The sequence below is a fragment of the Centrocercus urophasianus genome, unplaced genomic scaffold, assembly GCF_019232065.1.
Source record: "Centrocercus urophasianus isolate 14NV4802_14NV808 unplaced genomic scaffold, USGS_Curo_1.0 seq_27, whole genome shotgun sequence".
Classification (NCBI taxonomy): Eukaryota; Metazoa; Chordata; class Aves; order Galliformes; family Phasianidae; genus Centrocercus; species Centrocercus urophasianus.
Window position 1 is genome coordinate 10,189,691 of NW_024884833.1, and position 26,882 is coordinate 10,216,572.

The following is a 26,882-nucleotide window of genomic DNA, read 5'->3' on the forward strand; positions in this document are numbered from 1 at the left end:
GGTTGGTGCGCCTTTCAGTGAATGACCTGCCATTCCAGGGTTGGGACACTGAGTACGTGGAATTGGTGGAGTTAGAAGGCAGGTACATCTAGGGCCCTCCACTGTGTGCTAACAAGGGCTTTCCAGTAGGGACTGCAATCAGGTCTTTCTGAATTAAGCCAGCAAGGTAATGAGAAACGTGACTAGGGAAGAAGGGTTTATTTGCTCTCCAAGCGCTCAGACCAGCTGTCGGAAGCTACTGCTGCCAGCCAAAATGCTGTGATGTACTCAGTTCACAGTGCCCACAACACGCCTCTCTGGTAGCGCAGATATAGGGACGGTAGGCAACAGGATTGCTGTTTTCCCGGCCTTTCCTTAAAAGCTCTTTTAAAAAAGGAAAGGTGTGACATACTAACAGCAAAACCTCCACGAATCGTTCTCCAGGCGGCAGTTTGCCCCGAGCACAAGCAGGCCTCTCACAAGGTGCACAACTAAGGCCGAGGTGCCGCGTTCCGCCCGCACACCCACACCTCCGCACGCGTCCCCAAGCCGCGCAACCCCCCACTGCCGGGGGGGCGGACGACGGGGAGCACGGCTCCACTCGGGGCGGGGCGGGGAAGGGGCGGGGCGGGAAGGGCGGTGGGCGCGGCCATTTTGAACGCATGGAGGGGCCATGGCAGAGGAGTGCCCGCGGCGACCTATTGGGGCTGGCTCGCTGCGCTACGTGGCGGCGGGCTGTTGGGCGGTTGGCTGCCAAGGGAACGGCCGCGCGTGTAGGGGCGGTCGTGCGGGCCGGGCGGCGGCGGAGCTGGCAGGCTGGGGAGGAGCTGCGAGGTTAGACCCGTACCCGCTCGTACGGGTGGGACTTGGGGCTGGGCAGGCGGGGGAAGGAGGCGGCCGTGCCTGTGCTGGGCGCAGCTGCGAGGAGACATGTGGAAGGAGGCGGCGGCCCGGCTGCGATAACCCGTCGGGCGGGGGCTCTGCCCCGCTTTGTGCAGGTTGGGCGATGCGCGTTGTCAGGGAAGTGGGGCGCAGAGGGCGGGAGGGCGGGAGGGAGGGAGGGAGGGAGGCAGCGAGGCAGCGAGGCAGCGAGGCAGCGAGGCAGCGAGGCAGCGCCCCTGGTGGCGGGGGCCGGGTGCGAGGTGAGAGCAGCAACGCACCGGTCTGCGCGCTGTGAGCGGGGCTCTGTTGTGCTGGGCGTTGGAAGCGCGCGGCTTGTGCTTCACGGTGCAGGCCGCGTCAGTCCGCTGTGCCCTGCCGGAGACCGGGAGGTGCTTAAGGAAGTGTATCGGCGGGGTGAACATGAGCTCGTGTTGCAGCTCAGGGTGCTGGGCACAGCCCGTGCTTCTGTGAGTGCGTCTCGTGTGAGACCCCCCCGTCTTTTTTTTGAATCCGTACGAACTTTCTGTTTACTGAAAGCTTTGTGCAGCTGAGTATCTCAGGTTTGTTATGTGCTCTATTTTAATGCTAGCCGATAGCAAATATACATATTGCTATATATACATATTTGATAACTTGCTTCTGTACCAAAAGAGCAAATTAGTTTTCCTTACTTTCTCAAAGCCAGTCAAGACATTCTGGAGTTTTGTTAGATCTGTTGATATCCCTCTGCAGAAGAGTGCTGGTTTACATAGTGGTTGCTCAGTTGGGAACCTGGATGGCCTTTCTACATTGAATGCTAGGGCCAGGAGCTCCATGGGTGTGATGGGCAAGTGGTGGAGCAAAATGAACCATGAGAAAGAATAGTGATGAAGTACCAGAGATGAAAGCTGTGGTGCTGTACACTGATTCATCCCCTGATCTCTGGATGATTTTACAACTGATGGTCACTTTCTGAATGTGAAGTATTGGACTGCAGTTCACTCATTTCAGTTCCAGTGACCACGATGTGCAAATTATCTAATGCTAGCAACTTGGAGAGCTGAAGTAAAAGGGAATAAATAATAATAACTAGTGAATAAATCGGAGTAGAGGAACTAAGAACAGCGCTATACAATTTCAGTCATTAAAGTAATAACTTTTTTTAATCCCAAGTTATATTCTCAGAAGTAGCAGTCATCGCAGGCTTGCACACATCCATTAATTCTCCTTTTCTGAAGGTTCTTGAAGCTTTGTAGCCTTTAACAGTACAAACAAAAATTTGGTATTCTGTGTGGGATACTTAATTCTATCTTGAGTCAATTTGCAACCCTCAGGCAAAAAAAAAAAAAAAAAAAAAAAAAAAAAAAAAAAGGCATGGGGTGCCTTTACATATTTCCCAAATGGGAATTTGGAGTTATGATTGCAGGAAGACAGTTTATGAGGGTGGATAGTGATAGGACAAGGGGAATGGTTTTAAACTGAGACAGGTTTAGGTTAGATATTAGGAGGAAGTTTTTCACACAGAGGTGGTGACGCACTGGAACAGGTTGTCCAAGGAGGCTGTGGATGCCCCATCCCTGGAGGCATTCAAGGCCAGGCTGGTTGTGGCTCTGGGCAGCCTGGTCTGGTGGTTGGTGACCCTGCACGTAGCAGGGGGGTTGAAACTCGGTGATCATTGTGGTCCTTATCAACCCAGGCTATTCTATGGTTCTGATAGAGAAAATAACAAGTAGTTCTGCTAGGAATAGCCATTTGTATCTTTTGATTTTTGGGTCAGGAGATTTTCAAGGCTTTCAGGAATCTGCAGATCCTGATGCAACTAAATTAAGCTTTAAAATGAAAATGTGAACTTATCAGTAGTTTGTGCTTGTATGTTAGATTTTTGTGGTTTTATTCAACTAATTCAGTATGCATGCTGAGTGGAGGTTGATGCTAAATGAATTTCTTGTTGAAAGAAGTTGATATATTTTTTCCTTATTTTACAGGAACATTTATCAAGTAGAAAAATGATTGATTCTGTCCAAGTAAGAAGACAATGCATGCTGGATTTCTACTCACACTATGAACATCTTTGTGCAGTTCAAGGCTCTGTCCCACTGAAAGCTGTGAAAGTTAACCTGACTCAGGGTACCCTTGATCTAACTGTAGATAGCATCAAAGCTGCTGACTGGACACCACTTTTAGATGCTATTAGGCATGATAAGAGTCTGACTTCTGTTGGAATAAGAAGTTTTCATCAACAAGGTCTTGGAGAATCAGGTTTGTAGGAGTGTCTCTGCTGATATGTATGTTAAAATTGTGTAAAACTTCTGTGTGATCAAGTGCTTGAAAAGGATTGAACCATCCAAGGAATTATTTTTATTTAAAAGCAGCAACAAAATGTTTTGTAATTATGCTTAGTTTCAAGTCAGTAAAGGCTGGGGGTTATCACTGTGTAAATTTTTGTTTACTAGGTGTTGAAAGATATAAAACCTACTTTAGAAGGAGAATTCCAGCAATTAGATCAAAAGATTTGACTGGCCAACTATGCAAAGCTGTCAAAGGCTGTCTCAGCATCTCAGATGTACTAAAAAATTTGGAACTGCAAGGTTTGCTTCTGAGGGAGAGAGATCTAATACTTCTAACAAAGGTGAGACTATATTAGTATGCAAATAAATGAAAAAATGCTTGGAGCCTAACAGGAGCTGCAACTAAACTTTATTTGTGACAAATAGATCATGTTAAAACAGGCACATTTTTGTACATGTCTGTGTTATACAGTGTATGCATGATTCTTTTGAGATACTTAGTGTAACGTTGTTTGTTCTGTCAAAACCTGTCAAAATCACACAGATTTCCTATGCCCTGATTAAGGAAGGCTTATATGAAAGTTATTAACAACTTTCCTGTGTTGTGTGTGGCTGTATATGACTTACACTTGTGGCTGTAACTACATTTAATGTGAATGGCAGAAGAAAAGTGATAAACCAAGAAGATTAAAGCAGGTCTCTAAGGTGTGTTAACTAGAATATGTCCTCTAGTTTGCGTTTGAATGGCTTTTAGGAAAGGAAGTGCTGCTTGTTGCAAGTAGGCTAGGTTCCTCCTGTGTTACAAAATGAACCATCTGAAAGTGAGCTTTACAATGACCTTCCTCCCAGCTCCCTAGGATTTCTTGTAGTCTTGGACTTCTATTTATTTGTATTTTTGAGTTTTGAGTCAGTAAAAAACACTGTTTTTATTCTGAAGGGCTTGGCCACAACTTCATCTCTAGAGAGCATTTCTTTAGCCCACTGTCCAATTGGAGATGGAGGATTAGAAAGTAAGTTGAGAATCAAAAATGTGTCAATATACTTCTTTCTTATAGTTTTCAAACAGGTCAGTTTTTGAAGCATTTGTCTTACTAAACTTATTTGTAGTGATTAAAATACACTTTATTCATGAGTTTACACTATTTAGACTTGAATGTCCTTTCTTGATACTGGCAAATAGCTAAACTACTTAATAATTACAACTGCTAGAAATAAAACTGTAAGTGTAATATGTAAGTTTGAGATGATGTCATCATGTTGAGATAAGTAAACAGAAATAACACCTTTTTTTGCATGTTCAGATAATCTTTGCTAAGCACCTGCACTGAAATATATAATCTTACAACAACTTAAAGGCATCTTTGACATGGCATTTGCCCACTAAAATTGATTCAGCTTCTTAATATGGCAGTGAAAAGATGTTTGTTTTGATAGCCTTATTGTGGTGTGTGTACTTAGTATGCAAGGGTTTTTTTTGTTTTGTTTTGTTTTTGGTTTTTTTTTGGTTTTTTTTCCAGCAGTCTGTCAGAGTGTGAAGAATTCAGCTACTATCAGATATGTTAACTTCACAGGATGTAGCCTTACCTGGCGAGGAGCAGAACACATGGGAAATGTATTAAAGGTAATTTCATCTCATTTCTGGGAACTAAATTTTCGCAGTAACTTAAATAACTAAGAATAACAACTAAATTCAGCTTGTAACAAATCCTTGTCCCATTTTTTAATTTGATCATAAAAGCAGTGCTAGTCCATGTATTGTACTGAGCTCAAGGAACGGTTCATGACTTTAAATCTCAGGGAAGAGAGATTATGGCAGCTATGTCACAAATTGCCCTCTCAAGATAGATATATAGATATATAGATATATAGATATAGATATAGATATATAGATAGATATATCTATATATCTATCTTGAAAACTGTGTTTCGTTGTGAGAGGGCTTTTGCCATGTTATTTTTTTTTTTTATGCTGAGCTAATTTTTATTGTAATGAATTTCATAAGCCTACAAGTGATTGTCTAGGGAGACTGAATTATTTGTTACTTTTGTTGAAGTAGATTTAAACATCTTAGTATATCACACAAGCAATAATAAAGGAAAATGTTCTGATTAACAATAAGAAAAGTATAGGCTATGCTGTGTAGCCTATACTGATCACTGTGTTATAATAGGACTGAGCTCAAAGGAAGCAGTATGTTTTGGAAGTAAGTTCTTTTACATCCTCTTCCAAGTTTTTCCCAATATATTAATAAATAGCAGGATTGAATAACGAGTGAGTTGTCATTCTAAGTGGCAGTGAATGTGCAGGCGTGTTTTTTGTTTTGGTTACTATGTATTTCCTTAACTCTGAGTGTAGAATTAACCTGTGTTATTGAGCGCTTGTTTTTTTCTTTCAAGCTCTAACCCATCAAAGCATATGTGATGTTAAATGTGTGAACAGTCCTTCTGAAGTTTGTGAAACTGCATTCAGAAGAAGCGTATTTGTGGTGTGGGAAATTAAACATGGTCTTCCTTAATAGGCTTTGCTTAAAGAAATAACAGTTTAGACTGTCTTTATTTTTTTTCAAATGGGGATTAGGGCTGTAAATGATAGCTGTTCTGAGGAGTGCTTTCATCATTGTCGCAAGTGTTTCAAAATGTTTTAAGTATTCTTAAGCATTTAGTAGAAATAATGTAATTGTTTGCTGTTGAAAAACTACTAATTAATAAGCTTGTGACTAGCACAATGTTCTAATTAATGTTAACATTGGCTTGCATGAAAGCACAAAACTTCCTACTGTGTATGTCTTATTCAAGATGCATTGTGAGTGGGCAAAGAAGGTGGTAAGGCGTTTAGAATTCTCTGTTCATATTTAATAACTTCACTGGGAACTGGATGATGTGAACAAACATGACTTAACTGTAATTTTGATGCATGACTTGTATTATAAATGCTTCTACACTCAAACTACTAAGTACTAGTATTTATCTGTTAGTTATTTATAATGGCTTTGTCTTCTTGCATTCGGTAACGTTTTGTTTCAAAGCACCAGGCAATGAAAAGACATGGTGAAGCTTGGGCTGAAAGTTTACGTTACAGGAGACCAGACCTTGACTATATGACAGGCTTGAGGCGTGTTACTTTCAACTGCAACATGCTTGTTGGAGATCGAGGAGCAAGTGCCTTTGCAGATTGTCTGGGAGAAGACCTGTGGCTTAAAGGTATTGTGATACTGTATTGTGATATAGTAGAGGCAGATGGGAAATAAAATTTGCTACCCATTACAGCAAATGTAAGCAGTAGAACAATTCTGTATTTATCTAGGAAAGAATAATCTCTTTGGAAAGCAATGTCTTCTTAGAGAAAGTGTCCTGTAGGATACTGGAGAAGTACTTTGTTCTATACTATGTATGTATAAAATGACTAATAGTGATAGTACAATTCAAAGCATTCTGTACATGGAATCTATTTCAATACCTAAGCCTCAGAGCCAGATGTACAGATAACATGCATATTGGTATAAGAATTACGGATTACTTAAGAATTAGGGATTACTTAAGTAAACTGGACATATGGTTGACTATGGGTCCTGATGGGATACATCACAAATGCTGTAGGAGATCCCTGATGTCATTGAGTTCTGTCTCCGTCTTTGACTGATCTAGGTGATTGGAAGAGGAGCCTGAATACAGGAGGAAAGCAAATGATACTACTTTTTTCAGGAAGGGCAGAAAGAATTCTGGGGAGTTGTTGGCCAGTGAGCCTTATTTTGATTTTTTGGGAAGGTGGAAAAGTGCTGCCACCCAGAGGGTCCTCAGCAAGCTGGAGAGATTCAGTGCAGTGAAGATGAGTTCAGAGTGCTGCACCTGGGAAGGAATAATCCCATGTACCTGTACATGCTGCGGGCTGACTGGCTGGAAAGCAGCTTAGCAGTGAAGTACATGGGGGTGTCCTTTTGTAAACAGTTGACTGTGAGCCAGCTGCTTGCCTCTGTGACAAGGAAGCTGTCATACATTAGAAGTGTTGGTAGCAGTTTGAGGAAAAATCCTCACTGCTCAGCACTAGTAAGGCCACCACACCTGGAGTAGTGCACTCTTGTGCAGGAGAGAGATGAATCTGCTAGAGAGAGTCTTTCAAAGGGCTTCTAAGATGGTCAAGAGACAGGGCAATATGTCCTGAAAGCTAAGGCTGAGGGAGCTATTGCTGTTCAGCATGGAGAGAGAAGTCTTAAGGGCAGATTTCCTCAAATGTACAGCTGTGTGAGAGGAGGCAGAGAAAAAAATGGAGCTGGATTCTATTCAGTATGTCTATTGACAGGAAAAGAGGCGATGGGCACAAACTGAAGCACAGGAGATTCCATTAGAAATGTTAAGAGAGATGTTTTGCTATGAAGGTGACAGAGCACTGGTACAGGTTGTCCACTGAGGTTGTGTAGGCTCCTTCCTTAGAAATTGTCAAAAAAAGATTCAAATCTTGCATCCCATTCAGATTGTGTATATTATGTTACTTTGGGCTGCTGAATTAACTGGTATCCGGAAATATATCTACTGGGAATTTTCAATCACAGTGACTTAACTGTGATTTTGTATTCCTTCATTTGCAGTTGCTTAGCAGTCATTTCTCAATGTTGGTCTGTAATACTGATTATTAATTTCAGAAGTGAAAGGTAGAAATTTCAATGTTCTCCATTTATGTTCTGTGAAACAGGGTCTTTGAAAGGTATGGATTAAATTGTATTAGATATTCACTAGAAGTTATACCACTGACTAACTTATTTTTTTTAACCTCCCTAAATATTTTAGCACTTGATTTACAGCAGTGTGGAATATCCAATGAAGGAGCAAGGTCACTATTAGATGCTCTTCAAACTAATACAACATTAGTGATTCTTGATATAAGAAAAAATCCATTGATTGGTATGTATCTGTAGCTGCCTCTGTCCTCTTCCGCGTAGGTTTTTTTTTTTTTTTTTTTCCTAGTAACTTGAGTGGGTGAAAATACAATGTTTTCAAAGAAAAAAGCATGCAACAATACTTTGTTCAAGCATTTAAAAGTGGCTGACAAGAGGGGGCAGCCATTAGTTATACAGTGATCTATTTTTATAAATACCTGTCTCATAGGAAATTCTCTCAAATTGAATTCTTAAGACTTCTTAATTCATTCTAGATCACGTTTTGATGAAAAACATCATTGAAAGAGTTCTCGTGAATGGAAATAGTGCTAATTCAGAGGTATGTGATAGGCATTTTGTTTTGTTTTTCTTGCACCTGGCTTTGCATTGTTTTGTTTTGTTTTTTTTTTTTTTGGCAAGGTTTTGTTCAGACTTAATCTAAGGCAGCTATTCTAGTTACAAATAGGGAAGTGACACTTAAGCATTAAAAAACCCGCTTAATTTAAACCTTAATTTATTTTGATACTTAATAGTGTTGATAATTTACATCATCAATTTTTAAGTTACTGGAGACTATTCTTTCCAGTATTAATCATCTTAAAAAAAAGTAAAAAATTCTAGAGATGTACAGCACCTTTTGCCATCTTAGTATGTAATACTGTGTACAGTGCTTAGAGTAACTTCCATAAAATGTCCAGACCATTTAAATACTAAATCCTTTGTTCATAACATAAAAATCTGATTTAGTTGCCCGAAGAGCTAGTAAGCAAATAGGTTTACTCTTGTTTTCTGAGAAGTGCAGCAATCACAGGTCCTGTTTTGGAGCTTACTGCATTCTGGCTTTGAAAAAGCTTGAAAGTTAGAGCTGTGGGTTCTACAGGGAGAATTTAACTAACTGTGAATTTCATTTTGGCATCTCTTGGATTAATATGGTTTTCCATTTCAATGTCTTATTTACCTTTCTGGAATAACTGTGAAAGACTCCTCTTTCTCCTTGGCAAATGCAGTCAACACTTAAAAAATGTTGCAGATATGACATGAAAATTGGTATCTGCCTAGTGAGAATGTAGCTCAAGGTGATTGGAAAGTTGAACTATGAAAAGAAGCAATTGTCTGGGGAATGTCCCATTTACTGAGATTGCTCTACTCAAGACATTTGTTTTATATTCATCAAAATAGTTCAGTATACTGTGTCTTACTGTCAGTGCTAACAGTCTTACATGTCCAGTTAACAATATAAATGAAAAATAACACATCAGCAGCTTGCTAAATAGCAGCTTCTTCCACAAATTACAACACACCAGACTATAACTATTATCTCATAAACTCTGGGGGTGGTCTGTTGTAAGTAGCATTTACTGTTTATCATGGTGACAGTGGAGACATTCAAAGTTGGATAATCTTGTTTAGCCAGATGAATACAAACATTTGACGTTGTGGTTGATACTCTTTTGAAACTGAAACATTTACTATCCTAAGCTCAGTTTTTATATTTAATTTTTTTTTTTTTTTTTTTAAGCTCAATTACATGAGCCTTAATATTATCACAGAATCATAGGGATTGGAAGGGACCTCCAGAGATCATCCTGTATCTTGATGTAGTACATACTAACAACAGTATTGATGTGTTATGTTTTGCATAGGATTTGGTGCATTTTTTTTTTTATTTTTTTTTATTTTTTTTATTTTTTAACAATAAAAACTGAAAGAATGAACTTTAGAGGTTGTCAGGAATATCACATCATGACTTGGTTTGGAAGGAGCTCAGTGATCACCCAGTTCCATCCTCCTCCTGTGGGTAAGGTTGGCATCCAACTGGACAGGCCAACCAGGGCTCCATCTGCCTCTAGGGATGGGGCACCCACAGCTTTTCTAGGCACCCTGTGCCAGCATCTTACCACCGAGTAAAAAATTTGCTTGTAACATCTAACCTAGATCTCCCCTTTTACTTGAAAGCCATTCTCCCTTGTCCTATCACTGTGTAACTTTGTCTGAAACTAGTCAATGGTTTGTTCTTCTAATAAGTTTCCTAACTCACCTGTCGTGTGGAGCCAACTAAAGATTTCCTTGAATGATTGTCCTTAGGACGTTCTCCAGATTCATCTATCTCTGCTTACAGCTTTTTAACTTGCCAGGCTAACTGCTACAAATTCCATGAGTAAAATTCAGAAAATGTGGAATCAGCCACCCCTCAGATACATACAGAGCTCTGCTCTATGCTATATAAGCAGGGTGCCTACTATGTGAAATCTGGTTTTTGCCTAACCTGCTTGTCCAGATAGGAAAAAAGGATGAGGTGCTGGTGTGTTGCTTCCTAAAGTGGAGTTGTGGACTTTTGAATGGCATTGTAATAATAAGCCTAATTACAGAAGATGATGTACTGGCTGTCACAGTCTTTGTTGTACTGTTATGACTTTTTCATTGGCTATCAGTCACAACAGTCCTTCACTTCTTATGAAGAAAAGGATGAATTGCTTCTTTGCCTTTCAGTAGCATATACATTCTTGCTGTTTGTGTTGTTTTTTCAGTTTTACAAGGTGGGTTGCTAACTAAAGCCTCTAAACATAAGAAATTTTCCCACAAATATAAAGGGACCCTTAAAACAAATGAAGTTGTATTATCCTAGCAGCACTGTATGGCTCTAATATTGTGGACTGCAATTACAGATATTGTATGTAACAGATACTGAAAGTTTGTGTAGTTTCTGGGAGAGACAGAAAAAGTTTAAAAATTCACTGAAAGTTCCTATAAAACAAATTATTCCCATAGCCTGAGCTTAAGAACTTAGTCATATTTCAACAGTCTTAATATGTTTGCTGTCTCTATTCTTGGGTGTTGTACAACAGAAGCAGGTATCTAGAAGCATGTAGCTATCTTCTCAGTTACAGATGAATGTCAAGTTTAATATACTAATAGCTGCTGTTTAACATGAAGTAAAGCAAAGTTATTTTTACTCTCAAAAGTTTAGAGTTGATTTTATTTTGTAGTTGGAAATGAGCAGCTTACTTCTGTCAAGAGCTAGCTCAAAATATAGCTTATATAAGGCTTATTTAAGTCTGAAGGTTTTTCTTTTTTTAAAAAAAAAAAAAAAAAAAAAAGAGGGGTAGTGGGGGGGAAGGCAGTGGGACAGGAAAGGGTCCTACCAGTGATAAAACTGTGCTGGAATTGCTTGGTTAAAACACAGTAAGTGCATCTTTCCTGTGCAGTAGGTAGGGATGACATCAGCTTACTGTTCATAGTACTCTGATGTAGGCTTAGGGCTGTCTGAAATAATATTTGCATTAGTATTTGTTACCTGTGATGGCTGCTTCATTAGTGAATTTTGTATCAATTATGCATACTGAAAGCTTTGTGACATAGTAGCTTGATTATCTACGTGGAATAACAATAAATAATAACTAATAATAAAACTAATTGGCAGATGAGAAACCTTTAAAGCATAAAGCTGTTGCTGTGAAGAAGTAAACAACTGCTTTTGGTTATTGTTGCCTTAATTATAATTTGGATATTCTAGAGGCAATGAAAATTAAACTTTTTATTTTTTTAATTACTGACTTCGGTTTAAAAAAAAAAAAAATAAAATAAAAAATCATGTAAGTTAAGTTTTTATTACTTTGGAGAACCCTGGCCTGAGCTAGTCATTCTTAGTAAGACAGCTTGCTTTAGAGAATGAAAAGCAAGAGCCAGAGTTTCCTTTTATGGAGTTGATGCTTTTATTTTCTCTATAAAAGGAAAAGTGTTTTGCTGATAATACAGCATTCAGACTTGCACTGAATCTGTCGCTGAGTTGGGGCGTTGTGGGATTTTTTATTTGCTTTATAGTTTTTTATTAAGTTGTATGTAATGAGCAGAGGCCTACATATATCTAACAAAAAAATCACTTAGTCTTAAATGAGCACCTTTTTAAATACCAGGTTCTAAAATAACTTTTCTTTCTTTATAAATCTAGTATAAGTGGCTGTCTTCCCTGTCTTCCAAGGATGCTTTGAAAGCTAGACCAAAGAAAAGAACTATTGTTCTAGGAAGTGGTCGAAAAGGAAAAGCTACTATTCGTATTGGTAATTTTGTCTTCATTTTCTTTAAGCATTTCATAAATTCATTACAGTCTGTGTTTAAATGTCAGTGTTCTGCAAAATCTTTTTTTTAAAGAATAGTTTATACTTAATAGTGTCTTACTGTTAGAAATTTGTATAGCAAATTTACTCTTGCTTTTAATGTTGCTACATATATGGCTGGCAGAACAGGAGAATACACTGACTTGAATATGGTGAATCACATAATTCTGAGTGCATTCTCCCCACAAGTGTTTGCTTCTAGGACACTTGCTGTAGTGAGTTGTCTATTTTTTTCTGATTTTTGTAGTCTTTCTGGAGCAGACTGTCCTCTGCCAAAACAAACAAGAATGATTTTTCTTCTACTGTTGTACAAAGAATGTTCTTTTTTTTTAACTTCGTATAAGCTCATTATAAGCAGTGTATTTAAAATAACATAGGTGTTGTGAATATTTATAAATATTCACAGTAGAAATACACCATTTCTGAATATGTTACTGAAAACTTTACTATAATACATTTGGCACTTTCATCTTTGCTCCAGTTATCTGGAAGTAGAGAGGTAAGCATAATTCCATTTAAAATCTGTAGAAATAAACTCTGGTTGAGCAGAGTAATGGGAGAAGAAAATACCTTACTCAAATACAGGATCCAGGAAGGGAGAAGAATGTTGAAAAATAAACAAACTCAGCCAACCTCTCTTGCCTTGCTTACTTGCTGAGAACAAACTGAAATTTGGAATACAGTTACTAGAGTTCTGTATTTCTGCATCATTAAAAAAAAATTGGTTGCTTTACTGCACGTTCTCAAAGAATGAGTAACTTCAGTCTGCTCCCGTTTAACAGTTTTGAATTGGTTACTTTCTAAATTTCTTTGCATTATGGTATAAGACTTTGTTATAGAATACATGATGCTTTGGTGATCATTCTACCTTCTAAATTTCTTTGCATTACAGTATAAGACTCGAACAATGACAAAAGGTTGAAGCAGTGAATATGAATTTTCATTATTATTCCTGTTAAGTGGTGATATTGCTGGTGGTCTGTGGAAGTGACAAACACGAATCCCAGCTTTAAACCATCTTGGAAAAGTTAAAAAATACTTTTCTCACTGGAACCACTAGAGGGCTATTTAAAGAACATAAATTTCATTACTTTCTACTTGGGCTGTCTAAGCTGCAAGTTCAGAGAAGTTAGTTGAATAACTCAGATTACTCATATGAATAAAACTCTGTGTGTGTGGAACTTTGCACTCTTTTCTGATACAACAGTTAAGCATACTAGACTGGAAACACATTAGCTGGCCAGCCCTCCTTTTGAGAAACAAAACAAAAGTTAGTTCTTGAACACTTCATTAAAATAAGACTGAAAGATAGATTTCCCACAGCCCCTGTTACTGCTTCAGAGATTTTGCTTATAAATAATAAACTCTGATTTTATATGTAAATCCCTAGGTAACATGAATTTTCTCATATTCTTGCTATTCAATACAGGATTAACCTCTAAAAAATCTGTGAGTCCTGGGAAAAAGAATATATCATTGAAAGACAGTTATTCACCAAAGCCACAACCACCAGGCACAAAAGGCTTCCTTCCCTGGCGCACTGCAGAACGTGCAAAGAGGTGCAGGTGAGACCTTACTACAAGGGGAGAATACTAAAGCATAAAAACCTGCATGTAGGAGAGAACAGCATTTTTTTTCTCTTAAATACATGTTTGAAAGTTGAACATTTAAAAAAAAAAATAATAAAAATCTGAAGATAGGAGAATTCTTTAAGGGTGTTACAAATCCTGCTGAAGTAAATTTTGAAAATATACACCATAGGAATCAACAAGTGTACAAAAATCTTGCTGACTTGTTCTTTTGTTACTCATGATTTATCAACGTTGTGTAGCTGAAAATGTAATTTACTGCAAGCTTGGAAATGTATAATTGATCTGGGGTCCAGTTCAAACTGTCTAGGTAGTCTGCCCGTCTTTTCTTCCTACTTTGTTTCCCTACTGTCAGTATTATTACTGCCTAATAACTATCTTAACAGTATGAAGTTGAAGAAAATATTAATTTTACAACACTTGGAAGTTGTTATACTGTTGTTATGCTTCTCTTCCAACAGCATGGGGGGAAAAAAATGTGCACACAAAAAACTATAACCACAGATCCTTAGATATTGCATGCTCAAAGTTGAGGTCATTCAAATGAGCATACAAAAAAATTTACCTAATGCTTTATCATTACTATTTTTATTAAACTTTTTTTTCTAGAGGTTCTGGACACTAAATTCTTCTGATTTTATAATAAACTGAGCAAGTTACCTATTGAAGGTGTTGTTAGCATCCAGTAATGCTGCCCTCAATCATGATTAAATAGGAATAGTAGCAGAACAGACTGTGGATGTAATGAATGTTAAAGGAATGCTAAAAGTGTCTAACACTGTTTTAAGTGTTAGACTTTTCCCTAGAATTTCATATCTCCTAGAACCCTGGGAAATAGAAGTAGCAATGATGACATGATAAATTCCTGTTTTCAAGATGTTTATTTTCTGACTTTTTAGGGGAGAGCCAGTGGATAATTCTGAAGAGTTACCAGTGAAGATTCAGGTACTTTCTTACTCTTATGGCAGTTTATCTCTTAGATGAGTGCCTATAAAAAGATGTGTGCTCATTAGAATCTTAGTATCTAACAGTTGAAACCGAAACATTATAACTTAGTTTCTTTGTCTCATAGAAGTGCAGAGTAAGTTTTCTTCAGCATTCGGTTGAAAATTTGGTACTTAGTTTGTTCCCACTTCTTTATCACTAGCTTTTTATCTTACTCTAATTGGCAAGCTGGTCCATCCTGAGGCTATAAGAAGAATTCACATTTTTTTTCTCTTGGAGATGCTGCTTTCTCCTTTCCTCTCTTCCTTCTGCTTTTGGACTATTTAGTTTTACATACTTGAGTTTGAATCTATCTGAAACTACCAAATTGTGGGGGAGGTAGGTGGAGGAAGGGAAGAAATCTCTTCCCTTCTCCGTCTTCATATTCCATTGTTGTCCTGTCCCACCTTCTCTTCTTCCCTGTACATCAGGAAGAAACTGCATAGTTGGACAGGTTGAATGTGCATTTTAATGGACTTATGGAAAGTTTTACATTTAAATAAAGCTTTTGATGCTATTCAATTTTTTATTTTATTGCACGGATTGATACTGTTGCTGGACGTGGTTTTGTTTTATGGCGCGATCAGATGGGTATTCCTGTGAAAGTGACTGTAGAAAGTGCTTCAACATCTGAAACTGAAGAGACTGAAGATTTAGAAGATGTAATCCATCATCCTGTTTTGACAAAATCCCAAGATAAGGTTAATGTAACAGAGTATCAACAATTCCAGGTAAGAAGCATGTTTTGTGCCCTAAATTTCATGAATACCAATGATATCAATTCAGCTATGTTTGAAAGGTGGAATATTAGGTGGGTAAGGAGTTGGTTAGATGATTGCATTGTGGTCAATGGCTCTCTGTGCAAATGGAGACCTGTAACAGGCAATGTCCCTCACGGATCCATCTTGAGACCAATACAGTTCAACATCTTTACCAGTGACATAGATGATTGAATTGAGCGTACCTTCAGCAAGTTTGCTGATGTCACCAGGCTGCATGGAGTGGTTGATACAGCAGAAGGAAAGGATGCCATCCAGACGGACCTTGGTAAACTTGAACAGTGGGCCCTTGTGATCCTAAAGAGGGTCAACAAAGCAGGGTGCAAGGTTCTGCACTTAGTCGAGATAATCCCAGATCTGTATACAAACTGGGAGAACTTGAGAGTAGCCCTGCCAAGAAGGATTTAAGGGTCCTGGCTGATGGAAAACTTAACAAGTCAGCTGTGTGCTTTTGCATATTTGTTCTTTATTCCTGCTGCTACTTTGGTAGTTGTAAATAAATAAATAAAAAATTAAGAGTAGTAGTGAGAGTACAAATATCTTCACAGGGCACATTCTAATGAAATTAAAACAAAGGGCATGTTTAAGTGAGCCCATAACTCTACTGTCCTATTCTAGTTATGTTATAAAAATAACATGCTCACTCAGAGATATAATCTCACGTGTTGTTAAGATTTGAAATTTGAATGGAGAAGTGGAGAATGCCTCCAAGTACATACTGCTTAAAATAAGACCTGCAGTTGGTTTTCATGATGGCTGTCATTGTGCACAACATTTAGTGGACAAACTGCTCAGGTCTGTAAATATGAGGATGACAGAGCTGTCTTTAGATAGCCACAGTGAAGTCAAAACTTCATGCTGTTGCAGATCTGCATTCAGTGGCAAAGTTAGGATAGCTTAGAGTTAATAGGAAAAGCAAAATGACTACAGATACAGGGTAAATAATAATGTGACTTTTTTCAGCTAGTGTATACTTCAGGCTTGTCATTTTTCTCTGGAAATTTTATTCAGGAATGTTTTCCATGGGCCTGAGTTAAAGTTGTGTAGGAGCTTTCTTCTTTGTAAGTGGTTTCATATTAATACTGTTCATGTGCAGCACACTGATGTTGTACTGCACAGTGATTTCAACACTCTCAGCTAGAGTATTGTTGGAATCGTGGAAATCCATGTCGTATGAATATTGTGCCAGAAACTTGTATGCAGCAAGAACCTCACTGTTTTCAGGAACTACTTGATGTTTTTGTTCCTGGTATTTGGATAGAGTGGAATATTAATTTCAGGACACAATAATTAGAGTGTGAAGAAGTTCAACAAGGAGAATTTTGAAGTCCTGTTGTTCCTGGAGAGGAACAACTCCAGGCACCAGTAGATAAAGGGAGCTACCCTTATAGAAGGGAACTTCACATAAAAGCACCTTAATTTCCTGGTGCACGTCATATTGAACAATAGCCAATGCTGAAGGGCAGCAAAGAAGGTCAGTAGTATTCTGGGCTCCATTAGGAAGAGTTCTCAGCAGGTTCAGAGACATGGCCCTTCTCCTCCTCAGCCATGGTGAGGCCATATCCAGAGTGCTGTGTTCAGTTCTGGGCTTCCCAATGCAACAGAACCATGGACATCCTGGTGAAGGGTCCAAGGAACAGCCATGAAAGTAACAAAGGGACTGGAGCATCTCTCTTATTAGGAAAGGCTGTTTATTAGGGTGTTCAGCCTAAGGTAGAGAAGGCTCAGGGGGAATCATTAATACGTATAAATTTATGAAGTGAGGATGCAGAGAACACAGAGCTAGTCCCTTCAGTGCCAAGTGCCAGTACAAGAAGCAGTGGACACAAACTGGAAAACAGGAGATTTCGTCAAAAACATCAGGAGAAACTTCTTACTGTGAGGGTGACCAAGCATTGACATAAGTAATCTTTTGATTACGTGTAGTGCATCCATTAGGAAGGGAAAACTTGTGATTAATTTGTTTCCTGAGAAAACTATGAATTTTAGGGATATATTTGAAATATATCAAAATTGGCTCCAAATGCAACCATCTAGATTTTCCTGATTTTGTTTTGAATTGTTTTTTAGTTATATTAAGAACATAATTGTAGTGTTGTTTTCTATATTTGATAAACAAAACACTTCCGAGTTCCGTAGGTATGTATCTGATAGCACTGTTTAAGCAATATTGGGCAGTTCCCATATCTTTTTGTTATGCTGACGTAAAAGCAGTGTTTCACACCATGGCAGAATGAAACTAACTATTTGCCAGCAATTAATTGTGAGGTCTGCTTTCCCTGCATCTTTTCATATTCTTCCATTTCTTAATTTTCCTTTCCTATCTTGTATCTTTTTCTGTTTATCACATGGCAAGATGATTCAACATGCTGTTTTGGCAGAAAGTGATGTTTTTCCAGGTTAGTGCTCAGCCATGTTGATGATTCGTACTTGCCAGTGTGACTGGCTGAATTTCAGAAATAGATCAAGACGAATGGCAGAAGTCTGTGGCTAATAATGTGAGACAGGAAGTGATGGACACTTCAGCTGTCGTGACTGGACTTAGGTTGTTAATCAGCAGTTATCACACTGATCAAGAGTTAGCTTGAGGAGTTGATCTAGCTGAGAAGCAATCAAAATGTTCAGTTGTAGCAGGATTTGTCATGTTCTGCTACTGAAGTGGGACAATCGTATGGGTAGCATAATGATGAGATTGCAAAATGGGAATAAACAGTAAAAGGTGGAAACTCCTTATACAGCTAGCATGCCAGAAAAGATCAAACATCTTTGATGTGACTGAATGACTAGGATTTGACTTCATTATGCAACACCTTGAGAACTTAGCATCCTTCTGCTCAAGAAAAGGATTTAAGCATTCTATTCAGTTGAAATAGAGTTTTGTTTCCATCATTCACAAAAAATGCTTGGCATACCAAACTTTTAATTTCTGCTTAAATAGAAGGTAAGATTTGATAAATACTTGTTCCTTCCACTAGAGGGAAATTGAGCTGTCAGAGCTACTTAATGATGAGAATGTAGTTGAGGGAACTTGCGGATCTTAAAGTTGTTGCTTTTACATGTTGTGTTCATGTGTAATACATTTGGAAATAAATCTTCTGTTTTGTGATAGCTGGAGCTGGAAGAATGCATGGAAAAACTAAAGGAAGAACAAAGAGCAAGAGTCACTGCTGAGGAACGGATAATGGAGGTAGTAATTCTTAACTATTTACCATCTTTACACCAATCAAACTACTCACTTACGTATTTGGAGTAATTTTCAGTAACTTCCTAACTCATAGCTTCCAGAACTTCAGTTCAAAGTTATATGGATCATTCACTAGCCTAAGGACAATGATGAAACCTACATTTAGTAATGTGTTTGTTCTGTTGATCCTATTCCAGAACCTTGAACTCCTGGCTGTGCTGAACTTCCAATGTACTTCATTCTTTAGGTCTGTCAGTTACAAACAGGAGCATTTTGGAATTGCTTTTCCTTGAGAAAAGGATTTGTTCTGCTTGAAAGTTTTAACAGTTACAGTTCTTCGATTTGCACTGAGAAGCTGTTTGTTTGTAAATATATATTTTACTTATGCTGTTCCTTTTATTTATTTAACCATTCCTGTTGATGATGAAAATCTCAGATGCATTTACGGGTAGTCAGCTTGTTGGCCATAGTTATGAGTTACTATTGCTGACCTAGATAAGACCCTTTTGATTTAAGGGTAATCACTAAGCAGAATTCTTTGCCACAGAGTTAAAGTAATGTAAAATAAACAGATTTTATTCTTAGATGTGATCTGCAGTGGGATGAATAAAAAAAGGGTGGCCAGCAGGGAGAGGGAAGTGATTGTATCCCTCTACTGTGAGGCCTCATCTGGAGTACTGTGTCTAGGCCTGGGGCCCCCAGTATAAGAAAGATGCAAAGCTTTTGGACCAAGTCCAGAGGAGGGCCACTAAGATGATCAGAGAGCTGGAGCACCTTTCCTATGAAGAAAGGTTGAGGGAATTGGGCTTGTTTAGCTTGGAGAAGGCTCGTGGAGACCACACTGTGGTCTTTCAATAGTTGAAAGGAACATACAAACAAGAGGGTGAATGACCATTTACTTGGGTTGATAGTGATAGGACAAGGAGGAATGGTTTTAAACTGAGACAGGGGAGTTTGGGGTTAGATATTAGGAGGAAGTTTTTCACCCAGAGTGTGGTGACACGCTGGAACAGGTTGCTCAAGGAGGCTGTGGATGCCCCATCCCTGGAGGCATTCAAGGCCAGGCTGGATGTGGCTCTGGGCAGCCAGGTTTAGTGGTTGGTGACCCTGCATATAGCAGGGGGGGTTGAAACTAGATCTCTGAGATCATTTTCAACCAGGCCATTCTGTGATTCTGATAGTGGTGGTACCTTTTTGAACTTTAACAATAAATGGTGCCCAGTACAGTGAGCAAATTTCCCCCAAAAGAATCTGTGCTTTATAAGGTTCGTTGTTGTTCTTCATTGTGGATATTCCTATTCTGTCATGTGCAGTGGGCTCTGATAGTTGTATTTATATATTTTCTAGGTTAAATATCCCCTGCAGGATGTCTGTCTTTCTCATGCTAGACTGCCTGGGGTTGTACCTTGCCTTAAGGGAAGGGATAATCTAAGTAGCAGCAATATCTTAAGTTTTTCACTTACTAGTTTAACAGCTAGAGTATACTACTTAGATCTCTGTTTTCTGTTCTCTGTTGTAAAAGATGAAAGAAAGCCTGTGGTAGCCGTGATTATATAGCTAAAATAAGTGAATGACAATGCTTCTCTCATACAAAAACCCCTGTGTATCCTACAGTTGTCATTCAGCTCTAGATAATCACTGATGTGATTCATGTTGAATATGAAGAAAATGTAGGTTATCTTAGTTCCATTTCTGACGTGCACAGAGGTGGTAAGATAGATAATATGCATTCCCTTCGATACAGAGAGATGAATATAGGAGAATGATGGCCTTCATTATGGTTTTTATAAGTAAAAATAAGTTATTTGTGAATGTATTATGTGTCTGGAACTACGTGATTTAAAAATAATGGCTTTTTGCTTGCACTTGCTCTGCACTGTTCAGTGCATACTGCAGATAATGCTGAATCATCAGTTTTGAGTTCTTGACGCAAGTTCACATATGGTAGCATAGAATTGCATCTGTAGACAAACAAACCTGTTCCATGTGGCAGTGCTCTGAATAGTTCTGGTACAGGAAGCTTGCCATTAGTTATTTTGCCTATTTCTTTTTGTGATCTCTATAAGCTTGCAAAGATGTTTGCTTATTTTTTGAACGGAGAATGATAGGAATGGCTTTACTTTTTTTCTTTAGCTGGAAGTTGAAAATGCAAGGCTGAGGAATCTAAATACTTCTCTATCTGAAGCTCTTCATGCGCAGTCGGTAACCAACATGATTTTGGAAGATGAAGGTGTTCTAGGCAGCATTGAGAACTCTTTCCAAAAGTTTCATGCTTTTTTAGACCTCCTTAAAGATGCTGGGTAAGTTCTCGCTTTACTTGAGTTTAACTGTCTCTGTTGAGATTTTATTATAGTTATGCTTTGAATTAATTATGTGGCCTTCTTCCTTCAGCTCTCTAGAATTGTAGTAGTAAAGAGCTAAGGGAAAAAACGAATTGCTGCACATTCTTACTGTTCATTCCCTTTGTTCAGTGACACAAGCACTGTCCCACTGAATTCAAGGATCTGTCCCTCACAAAGATTTTGAAGAAACGTGTTTCCAAGAGCAAGAAAGCTGCTATTAAAAAATCTTTGCTCAATCTTTGTTGGATTGTCTGTTGCTTTTAGCATTCCTGTGGTTCAAAAGGCTTAGAGTGCAGTTGATCTGGCTTCAGAAAGTTTTGGGCCCCTTTCTGCTGATTGATAGAAAGGAAGATGGATGAAAATATCCTCTGTACTTAAGTTTTAGATTGCTTATTAGAACTTGAAATATTCAAGAGAACACTGATTAAAGTTTATATTAATATTCTGACATATTTTGTAGTGTCTTAGAGTTTGGTTTACCTTTCTCATTCATCAAACTTAAGTCCTTAAACCTGTTCTTGTAAGGCTTATTTAGCAAGCCATGGCATATTTGCCTTGTAGAATGAGGGAAAGACATGAAAATATGCTGTAGCCTACTCAGATGTTCAGAGAAGGCTACAGTTTTATTTGCCTTCCCTGCCTCCTGCTACCCCTTCCATTCTCCAAATTACAGTAATGAAGCTCAATGTAGACTTCACTGTGAAGTAATTTTCTATTTTTTAACCAATCAGTGGAGTTACCATTACTTCTAGGATGAATGTCAAACTTTGGAGAAAGGGAAATGTGTTCTCTTTTTTACATCAAAAATATGTTTTTCAAATGTGCCACACCTTCAGTCAGAATTTGTTAAAATTACTGGGAGTAATTGAATAATGCTCATCGTAGGTTCTTTCACATAGCTGCCCTGAAACTTACAAAATGCCAATCAAAAAGACTGGCTTCCTCAGTAAGCTTCTCTGATGTGCTGTGTTATCAAATGGTGGCAGCAACTTCTCACTTACTAAGACTTAGGCAAGCAAACCTCATATTGACAGGTTTGGCTGACTACTAAGCTGGCAGATACAACAACATGACTGTATTTGTGAAGCATATAATTGCATTTGGCTGTTAAAGGTGATGCTAATTTGGGAGATGTGCACAAAGTTTCTGCTTGAATGATACAGTTTTAGTCTTTGTTCTGCCTGATAGGGAGAATGTTTGCTAGTATCCTGCTCTGGGATCAATGCTAACTGGAAGAACTTCATTACTTCCCCTGGTAACACTGAGTCAAAACTGACAGTTTAGTACAAGCTAATTAGTGCGAAGATGAGAAAATAGCTTTCACCACCTGTTTTGATCTTCTGTAGTCTGTTTTGGGCCTCTTAAAAATGGAAAAATATCTTCAAAAGTTCAAATAGATACTGTTTCTTCTGGTTTGAAATTTGTAGATCTTTTACATGGATAATAATTTAGTCTTATTTAACTTTGTTTTACAGACTTGGACAACTTGCTGTATTAGCTGGGATAGACCAGTCAGATTTTGGTCTTTTGGGACATCCACAAATGAATTCTACTCTCAGTAAACCTGCTAATATGCTAAAGGAGAAGTCCTTTGAAGAAGGAAGACAAGAACATGCTCAAAACAGCCAGGTCAGTCTATAGAGGGAGTTCTAGCTGTGGTGTACTTGATGCAATTTTAATGAATTTTCCAGCAGTTTTTCCACTCTGGACGATTACCCAGTGATCCAATTATCACAATTTTTTTCTGTAGCTGTATTTTACAGATGATAGCAAATCAGTGCTTCAGCTTTTTAAGTAATCAGCATTTTCCACATTTGCAGTTGGAATATGTTAAAAGTAATGGGAGTAATTGAGTAATTCTATCATAGTTCTTTCACATAGCTGTTGTTCCACTTGCAACAGTGGTTTCTCTGTGATGTTAACTTGTTCACAGACCTAACCATGATTTTTCTAATTCCACTACATTTAGAAGCCTGAATTGAAAGTATTTAAGTTATATGTGGCAAAAGATGAGTACAAAAACCTCCAATTAATGTTTACGCTATCTCATACTTTCTCCTAGGACTTCATGGTTTAGATCCTTTTGGCAGCTAAGTATTGTGGGATAGGTTACTGGTATCAAGCTGCTGTAAACTCATAGCATAGTGAATTTCAAGTATTTCAGAATGTTTGTAGAGAATGTGCTTTGGCTCCAGTAGTGTGACTGACTCATTTCTGTAGCATAAAGTTCAAGCTAATAGGGAAACAGTGAAATATACCTACTCTGTCATGACCACTTTAGCAATCTTCTGACACTTGCTTGCTTTGTAAGTAATAAAGGTTATTATAAGGTAATAACTCTTATATATTATAAGAGACTGCTCTTGTCTTTCAACGTTTTCTATGTTATGTGAATACTTTATTTTGCTATGTAGATTCTAGCATATAACAGTTGCAGTGCTGGATTTTCTCTATCAGAATCTTTACCAGAATCTCTTATTTCAGAACAGAGATGGGAACATCCATCTTTCTCCTGGCACATCTGAATCTCAGATGATTGTGAACTTCTCTGCTCTTAAAGAAATGCATGAATATCAGACTGCTGTGCAACAGCTGCAGCCAGCCTTATGGAAAGAAAAGGAAGCTCAAGCAACTGAGCAAACTAAAGAGGATAAAACTCGAAATGGCACTCCAGCATTATCTGAGAGGAGAGTCAAACAGAATGAACAAGCAAAAGGACATCATTCAACAAGGCAGGTGGTTACTAGTCTGAATGCATTTACTGATTCGAGTGTAAATATTAAACATAACGGTAGTGGCACATCCAGTTCTTCTGGTGAAAAAAGCAAAAATTGTTTCTCAAAGAAATATATTCCTAAAGTGACTGAAACTGTAATTGCTAATGATGAAGAAAGAGGAGAACAAAGTAGACTGCAAGTGGTAGACCATTCTGGAACTGACATTGTAGAATCTGTGTCTGAAATACAAGAAAGTATACAAAGTATTGCCAACACTTGAAATGTTTGGACTGTTCATTACATATGCAGGGTTAAAAATAAGTTTTGAAGTTCTGTGCAAGTTGAGAAATTTTCTGTAAAGCAATGTAGACTTGAAGACTTAGCATTCCATAGTAGTAGTAGTATATAGTAATAGTTTTGTTTCATGTTTACAGCACTTTTCAACAGATTTTTGTTTTTTTGAAATGCATTATGTACTGGTACCCTTCACTTTTTACCACTTGAAAAGAATTTCCTGGAGTATGCTTTTGTTTGTCATTGATCTTTTTATAGAGTGTAAATGTTTTCTGCTAATAAAACAGTTTAAATTTAGTTTTTTTTTAATTTACTTCTAGTCTGTTGCAGTGGGAGTGGACACAATGGTTTTTGGGGGAAACACCAGTTCATGCCTAACTATGAGGGCATGATACTCACAAGCATAATGGAAGCATAATGGATATGAAAGTGAACACAAACATCTCTAAAATGTTTAAATACTGTCATTATGGCTGTGATTGCAATTCAAAACATAATATATTGTGGAACGTACCTCAGAAGGGTGTGCAGTCCAACTCAGGTTGCTCTCAGAAGCTAGAGAAATGTGAGAAGATAGAAGAGTTGTCATTGTTTTGAAACTCCTGGGATTTTTCCTCCTGGTACTATGTCCTGTCTCTTCACAGACAGCTGCCTTGCAACTTCCAACTACGGCATGTAGTAACAGACTTTGACTTGCATGCAGCAATGCAGGAAGTATCATTTTGCACAGTAGATGCACTTCAGTATGGCACTGAAAAATAGTGCAGTATTTTTTTTTATATCTGTACGCTTGGAAAAGGCAATCTAAGAGTCTAGTATGATTTGTACTGTAATTGTAATTTTCTTTGCTAATTTTAACAATGTTTTGGGTTTTTTGGGGGGAGATATATTATTGTTTTCTTCATACAGAGTTCTGTAAAGTTAACTTCTTGGGACAGGTCATAGAAATGAAGTTGTTGAACATTTAAACAAGGTCTCTGAACAATTTTTAAGTTTGTCAGCAAGGCAAAATTTGCACTTGGAAGAATGGAAGAACCTACATTTTTCTAGATTAGACTACAGCCCAGGTCACTTGGTTGTTGAGCAATAGGAATTAGTTTTCACTTTGAATAAGCCAGTCAATTTTCTTTGCTTAAAAGATTCATGATCCTTGAGGTCCCTTCCAGCTCTGGCCATTCTGTGATTCTGTGAATTTTCCTGTGGCTTTTTCACATGCATGTGCTTGCATTGGTCTTGATTCTGAAAAACTGCCTCTTTTAAAAGTAGATTAAATGTTGAAGTTTTATCTTAATTTCATATCTTATAGCTGATGTTTTCTGTAATCAAAAACTTTCACCAATTAGTGATGAAGATTTTTATTTTTTTCTTGACTTTGGGATTTCTTCCAGAGAGCTAGGAGGAACAAGGAAGTAGAGCAGTGGAAGACTGATTTTTACATGTATGAATTAGGCAACATAATTTGGGCTGATCTGAGGGGTGCAGAAATTACCATGTAATCTTTTTTTCCTTTCTGTTATGTGTTGTGAGAATTCTGTAACACAAAAGATCTGTAGAAATTCCTGTCTCTGTTTCCGTGAGAATTATGAACATACACATGAATCCTCAAATTTTGTTCTGAGCAAATAGCAGATCACCTTGGCTGTTGCAACAGTGCACAAGTAATTGCACAATGAAAGTGCACTATTTACACAGTCTTCAGAATAGCAGAGTAATATATTAATCTATGTGGTTTTAGATATTCTCTTAAACGTTTGAGATCTGTGACTTCAGTCATGATTCACTGCTTGTGATTTTGGAATGACTGTCTCATTTGTTGATGAAATCAGATTCTTCAGCAGTAAAATGCTATGTGTGATCATTTTAAAACAAAAACGATAAAGCTAATCACTATGAAATAATGTATAACAAAATTTCAGAAGTGTCCATCTGTGTGAGATTAGGAATTGCTTGTTATGTGCCTCTAAGAGTACTATCAAAACCTTAAAACAGTTTATGCATTGTGTCTCTGTTAACAGGTGGCACAAGTGATGACTGTTAATACTTCAGAAGCAAATACTAATGGTGTCTATTTATGTCAAAAATAATCATGTAAAGCAAAACTGATCAGGTGGTACATAATTTAGATGGTCTTTCTTGTCTTCATCTTGTCGGAGGAACTGTTTTGTACCTGCCCTACTGTCAGAATCTGGTGTGCATACTTTTACAGTTGAATGTTGCATCTGAAATCAGTAGAGAAAATGGTTGCAAGGGGGAAAAGCATTTTTTTTAAGGCTATCATGAATACTTTCAAATTTCAAGATTATTTTTAAAAAGTATTAAGAAAAAAAAAAAAAACAAACACAACTTTTGGTATACAAAAATGTGAATAAAGTATTTTAATAGAAAGTAATATAAGTATTACAGTATTTTGTTGGTATACATCTCAAAGGATTACCTAAGCACCTTACCACTGAGTTTTGCTCTAGGTTGTTTCAACCACTTGCTATTTGTTAATGTTTTACATAACTTGTCTATGTTCTTGTTTGACATAAAAATCTAGAATCAATAAGTAGCCCAGCTATTTGCTAGAGAATGCATTACTGTTAACGATAAAGCTCTAGCATTTTAGTCGTCTTCTTAGTTTCCCAGGAATTATTACACACATTCTGTAATTGTATTATTTGAAGTCAAATCTCTGAGGAAAACAAAACAATACCCTCTAAACTACCTGCATTTTATTTTCAGTCTCATCAAAATTTGCCAGTCTGGCTAGTTTGCTGGGCCAGACATCCTGCCTGCCTCCTGAAATGGATGCCAGGTTGCTATGTAGTCAGCATTATTTGCCTTTGAATAATGACGTCAGTTTACTCATAGTTGGACTAGACAGAGAACGTGTGTGT

The 26,882-nt window shown here is 37.9% G+C and overlaps 1 protein-coding gene across 7 annotated transcripts; it reads left to right on the top strand.

Moving 5' to 3' along the window:
- Nucleotides 1–781: 781 nt before the first annotated feature.
- CEP78 (centrosomal protein 78) lies at nucleotides 782–26,274 on the top strand. Of its 7 annotated transcripts, none has more exons than XM_042826938.1 (16): nucleotides 782–813; nucleotides 2,826–3,099; nucleotides 3,294–3,469; nucleotides 4,066–4,138; nucleotides 4,646–4,749; nucleotides 6,155–6,329; nucleotides 7,911–8,024; nucleotides 8,275–8,339; nucleotides 11,949–12,057; nucleotides 13,544–13,679; nucleotides 14,603–14,648; nucleotides 15,275–15,418; nucleotides 18,576–18,653; nucleotides 20,784–20,950; nucleotides 22,468–22,621; nucleotides 23,477–26,274. In XM_042826938.1, exons 2-16 carry the CDS (start codon nucleotides 2,847–2,849, stop codon nucleotides 23,987–23,989), a joined length of 2,307 nt encoding a protein of 768 aa, XP_042682872.1. In that variant the 5' UTR covers nucleotides 782–813; nucleotides 2,826–2,846; the 3' UTR covers nucleotides 23,990–26,274. The 7 variants fall into 7 exon arrangements, with proteins under 7 accessions (XP_042682872.1, XP_042682871.1, XP_042682875.1 ...); XM_042826937.1 differs by lacking the exon at nucleotides 782–813 and adding an exon at nucleotides 888–977; XM_042826941.1 differs by lacking the exon at nucleotides 782–813 and adding an exon at nucleotides 888–977 and having other exon boundaries at nucleotides 4,649–4,749.
- The last annotated feature ends 608 nt before the right edge of the window (nucleotides 26,275–26,882 follow it).